Source organism: Brassica oleracea, chromosome C6 (genome assembly GCF_000695525.1).
Source record: "Brassica oleracea var. oleracea cultivar TO1000 chromosome C6, BOL, whole genome shotgun sequence".
Classification (NCBI taxonomy): Eukaryota; Viridiplantae; Streptophyta; class Magnoliopsida; order Brassicales; family Brassicaceae; genus Brassica; species Brassica oleracea.
In genome coordinates this window covers 26,742,242-26,747,861 of record NC_027753.1, presented here as the reverse complement: position 1 = coordinate 26,747,861, position 5,620 = coordinate 26,742,242, and the positions used below count along the sequence as shown (strand labels likewise).

General features: G+C 35.2%; 1 protein-coding gene and 1 pseudogene across 1 annotated transcript; one reads left to right on the top strand and one right to left on the bottom strand.

The window, feature by feature from the left end:
• The first annotated feature begins 359 nt into the window (after nucleotides 1-359).
• On the top strand, nucleotides 360-2,022 carry LOC106296703 (B-box zinc finger protein 21-like). Its single transcript, XM_013732919.1, has 3 exons — nucleotides 360-645; nucleotides 735-1,127; nucleotides 1,385-2,022. Exons 1-3 carry the CDS (start codon nucleotides 454-456, stop codon nucleotides 1,757-1,759), a joined length of 960 nt encoding a protein of 319 aa, XP_013588373.1. The 5' UTR covers nucleotides 360-453; the 3' UTR covers nucleotides 1,760-2,022.
• Nucleotides 2,023-4,680: 2,658 nt separating this feature from the next.
• On the bottom strand, nucleotides 4,681-5,160 carry LOC106299920 (annotated as a pseudogene).
• Nucleotides 5,161-5,620: the final 460 nt, after the last annotated feature.

Sequence of the window (5,620 nt, the reverse complement as noted above, 5' to 3'; positions counted from 1 at the left end):
GACATTTCATATAAAACAAGTACTTCCTCCGTTTCATATTAAGTGTCGTTTTAGTTTTAAAATTTTATTTTATTATAAGTGTCGTTTTACATTTATAATACATGTTCTAAATATTTTTTTAAAAATTTACCCTTATTTTTGTTCATTAATTAATAAAACCAAACAAAATTATATTAAATAGAGATAAACAAAAAAAATTAATATTTTTTTAATTCGTGAGTAGAAAACCTTAAACGACTTCTTGCAAAAAGTATCGAGTATTATTTTTCTAGAAAAAGAGATAAATATGATTGAGAAAAACGAAGAAGAAAATGATGATACTACAGAACAGCCCTCTTATATTATTTACTTATTATTCTCTTTCTTTTAGTACAAGAACTCCACGAAATCTCACATCTTCTCTCCTATCCTCTTCAAGAACCTCTCGCGTTATCTCTCTTAGTCGATCGTTTGATGAAGATCAGGTGCGACGTCTGCGATAAAGAAGAAGCTTCGGTGTTTTGCACCGCCGACGAAGCGTCTTTGTGCGGCGGCTGCGACCACCAAGTCCACCACGCTAACAAGCTTGCCTCCAAACATCTCCGTTTCTCTCTCCTATACCCATCTTCCTCCAACAACTCCTCTCCTATCTGCGACATCTGTCAGGTCTCTCTCAACTTCTTGTCAAGATTTAAGGACACTGGGTTTGGTCTAACGATCAAAATAATCTGAAGTCATTTTTTTGTAAATTGTAGGAGAAAAAAGCTTTGTTGTTTTGTCAACAAGATAGGGCTATCTTATGCAAAGATTGTGATACATCGATACACTCTGCCAACGAGCACAAGAAGAAACACGATAGGTTTCTTCTCACAGGGGTTAAGCTCTCTGCTACATCTTCTGTTTACAAACCAACTTCAGAATCTTCTTCTTCTAGTAGTCAAGACTGCTCTGTCCCTTCTAAGAAACCTCTCTCAGCTCCTCAGAGCAACACCTCCAAGATCCTACCTTCTTCAAAGATCGGTGGCGACTCAGAGGTGAGTCAGTGGGGATCTACAAGCACGATTTCAGAATACTTGATCGATACCTTACCTGGTTGGCACGTAGAGGACTTCCTCGACTCCTCGCTTCCTCCTTTTGGTTTCTCTAAGGTTTGTCTGTTGTTCTCTTTAATTAAGAAAGATCACGTTTTCAGTCAAAAAAAAAAGATCAAGTTAGGTTAATCAAGAATTAATGTTTATTAGTGACATTAATTTCCTCTGTTTACGTAAAATATCAAATCAGTTCTAGTTGAGATATAAATAGTAACAAACTTTATAGATGGGGATAGATTTTTTCTACTTTTGTATAAATTCTGAATTTTCTTTAATTTTTTCCTTTTCTCGTGGGTTTTCTTTTGTGATTTCAGAGTGGTCATGATGATGGAGTGTTACCGTATATAGAAGCAGAAGATGACAGCACTAAGAGAAACAACTACAATACAGCATCACTTCCATCTGAGAATTTGGGGATTTGGGTCCCTCAGATTCCACAAACTCTTCCTTCTTCAAACACAAATCAGTACTTTTCTCAGGAAAACAACAACAACAATATTCAGTTTGGGATGTACAACAACAAAGAAAAATCACCAGAAGAGAAGACTTATGCTCCAATACAAAACATGAAACAGCAAGGACAGAACAAGAGATGGTATGATGATGGTGGCTTCACTGTCCCACAAATTACTACTACTTTAAGTCATCCTCCTCTTCATTCTAATAAAAAGTCCAGAGCTTTTTGGTAATCTATATGTTTTGTTTGTTTGTTGCCCTTTTGATCATCTTGATTTCTCTGAACTTCGGTCTTGATAGAATTAGTTTTTTTTTTGTTCTGTCTTCTGTAAATTTAAAGTGTGGTTGAGGTTGCGGTTTAATCTTTGTAATAATCCTATTTTTCACTTTTGGTTGGTCTTTCTTATCCTCTCTTGCAAGTTTTATGTAATAAAGCCCCATGACTTATTGCTATCTAGTGGTGTATTTTTGCGTGTAAGGAAGAGTCATTTTCATCTTCTGCATCTCCAGTTCCCATATGGGTGAAGGATTGTTCGTGGATTTGGTTGGTATTTATTTAATATTAATTAAGAAATAAAGATGAGAAAAGAGCATATCATATAGACAAATTCACCATAACGTGCCCGTCACCATCGGCATATTTTTGTTTCTGATTGAATATGCCTCCAAATCTCTGATAACTATGGACACGTCATTATGGCAGCCAAAACTATACGAACAAAGTACCGACACGCCATTGACTCGTTTTCCCGAACTAAATTGCAAAAAGCCAAAAGGTAACAAGGCAGCATCACGTCATTAAGTTGAGTTGGAATGAAACTGATCACGATGCGCCCCAATCAATGACCATCATGTTCGTATTCACGATTGGAACTTAGAAGTTGAGTTGCTTTCTACTAATAAATAAGGGAGATTTTGAAATTGCTCAAAACGTGGTTTGCGAAGGAGAAAGTAATCGTATGCATGTGGCCACTGGATAATCAAGTTTTGGCTTCTGGAAGTGTCTTATGGAATGTGTAATACATGTTGAAATGTTTAAAAGAATTGATCTGATATCACTAAAGTGTATATATTTTTGGTTATTTTCTGCAAGAAGAATTAAACATATTTGAACTATACTATTAAATGAATTGATGACTTATTATCGTGCAAGTAAGATCAAAATACGAAGACAAATCACGTGTTGATTGTATAGTTAGTAAATAGATCTTTCAAACCTCCAAAGTTTTAACACAGTAACTGTTAGTTGGATTTTGGGATTTACGGATCAAGTGAACGGACCTTGGAAACCACTGACATAGACGATATGGGTGTTATATAATGGTTGAAGTCGTGTAACAGCTCATTTTATGATTTTATTTATCATAATTTTCTGTGTAGTGACTATGGTTGTTTGTTTGTTAAAATGTGAATCTAATATCAAAAATCACTGTTTTTAAAACTGGACCAAACCGGTGGTCAAACGGGTTCAACCGCGAACCGGAGATACAACTGGGTTGGGTTGATGGTAATACCCAATGGAAATCAGTACCGAAGGAAATCAAACCGGTAAACAACCAGAAACCTGTGAACAATCGAATTCGTTTCGAACCGAATTCGATTAAATGTAGAATTTCAAAATCCAATTAGATAATTACATTTATTTCATGAACTACTTTTTATCTAACAATATGCAATATCTTTTTGGGTATATGGTTTTCAAATAATTTTTCGGAGATTTTTAAATTTCCATTATTATAGTTGTTCAAATTTTTAATCATTTCTCAAAGTTTACTAATTCTTTTTCCACTTTATTTTGTATTCTAACTGGTTTTAGTGGAGGTAATTTTGTTTATCATTTCATGTATTCTTTTTTTTTATAATCGTGGAGATCCGGCGACCGAGGTCAACCGACTAATCCCACGAGGTCCGCAACATCCATGTATTCTTACCATTTAAAACAGCTCGGGTGGCGAGCGGAGATCGAACTAGGATTTCGCCGTATTGAGTTTTTATTTTTCTCAAGCACCACTGGACTACCGCCACTGGTTATTTAATGTATTCTTCGAAACTAGATGAAAGAAGTAAAGCTCTAAGAATTTTGCTGCAAAAAAGTTTATCATTTCATGTATATGTTGGCAAAAAAAGTAACGGTTCTTACACCGGTTCGGTAAAGCTCTAACAATTTTAAAAAGCCCCCAAAAAGTGGGAAAAAAAACTATTTGAAACTAGATGAATATTCATACACGAACCAAAGAGACCAAAAAAAGATGTTCAAACATAATGATGTCTTTGATGCAGCTGATTTTAAGACGCCTGAGGGCCGGGGGTGGGGGGGAGGGAGGTATGGTTGAATTCTCAGATCGTACAAAAATACTTAAAATTAGTGGAAACTAAAAAAGGACTAACTGAGGCCCATGTTGGATACAAAATATACCAATCTGTCGCGTTTCATATGGAAAAAAAAAAAAACCAAAAGCTTACCTTTAAGCTTAATGTGACTTTTATTTTTCAAAACCTTTTTCTCCTGCATTGACCACTGAGTGTTCTTTTTCTAGTATATTACAGTCAGCCAAAAATATTGCTTAAAAGATGAATAGTTAAAGTTGAATGCTCTCAGGAAAATCTAGTCATATTATGATATATTTTGATATTTTCATCAACAGCCACTGTGATGCAAGGATCAGGATATATCGAAATATTTTATAAGAACAATGAGATATATCTCGTTAAAGTAACCAAGAGATTACATTGATTAGTCATTGTGGTGCTCTAAAACAATCGTTATAATAATATCATCTTTCTAACAAATTATTATATCATAATTTTCGTTCGAAAACACTAATACAGACGGTATAGTTCTTATCAAAAGATGTTCGTTATCGAAAGCAAAAACAAAAAAAAACTTTAACAAAAGAAAATCTCATATTGGAGTTCTTTTGGGAACTTTTAGTTCTTTAGAGAAAGCAAATAAGAAAATAACGTATATGAACCATCATCCTAGTATAATAGCTTTTTTTTTCGTTTTCAGCAATCAGCACCCAAGAAGCTCCAAAATATTTGTAAAGCAGAAACCCTTAGCTTAAGAAATTAGATTACCAAAAAACAAAAGTAAACAAAAAAACCGAAAAATGAAGAAATTGATCAAACGATATGGATGTATATATGTATCTCTCTAGCGACGGCAATGTGGTTTGCATAGAAAGCGACAATCATAAAAGCAAAAACCTCCACAATGTTGTGGACACTCCAGTCTCATTCTTCCACATTTTCCTTTTCCTTTGCACTCTGCATATTCTCTTTTCACAAACTCTCCTCTTCCTTCTCTTCCTCCTCCGCTACAACCCCATTTGTACCATCCTCCACCACCACCTCCTCCTCCCCATCCCCATCCCCATCCTCTGCCACTACCACCTCCTCCTCCACCCTCTCCGCCGCCACCACCACCCCATGCCCATCTTAAGCTTCCGGTTCCTCCACCATAACTTATTTCCGTGTCCTTGAGAACTATTTTGGAGGTTGTGTTATTTATATCAGTGTTGTTCTTCTTGGCCGTGTCTTATTCGCTGGAACGGACATGCCCACTCACTAGTTTGTTAGTTTGAAAGATCACAATGAGAAGAAAGATAACCACCAATGACGAAGTTGTCTTCATTTTTCTTGGTACTCCATGAAGTTTGTAAGTAGACTTGTTTTCTTTGACATGATACATTAGCTTCTTCGTTTTGGTTCTTTCTTTATTTTTGTCCCCTTAAATAAAGTAAAATTCTCATTGAGAACTACGATTGGACCTACCAAGAATAAATTGTTTGTCCTAAAAATGAAGAAGAGATTAAAACATCATAATTATATTTTTTGGCAACTTATTATGTGTGTTTTTAAGGATGCATGTTGACGTATGATTGGGGAGGGCTGTGAGTGATGTACACAGCTTTTATTCAATCTACAGCACTTAAACCACAACAATCAAACTTCAGTTTACGTTTTAGAACTCACAGCCATAACTAGTGTTTCTTTCATTTTATTGCTCTAGAGAGCAAATTTTCCAAATCACTATTACAAGTGCTTTCGGTGATGATTTTCCTCTTTCCTATAAAAATGTATATTTTCTTTCT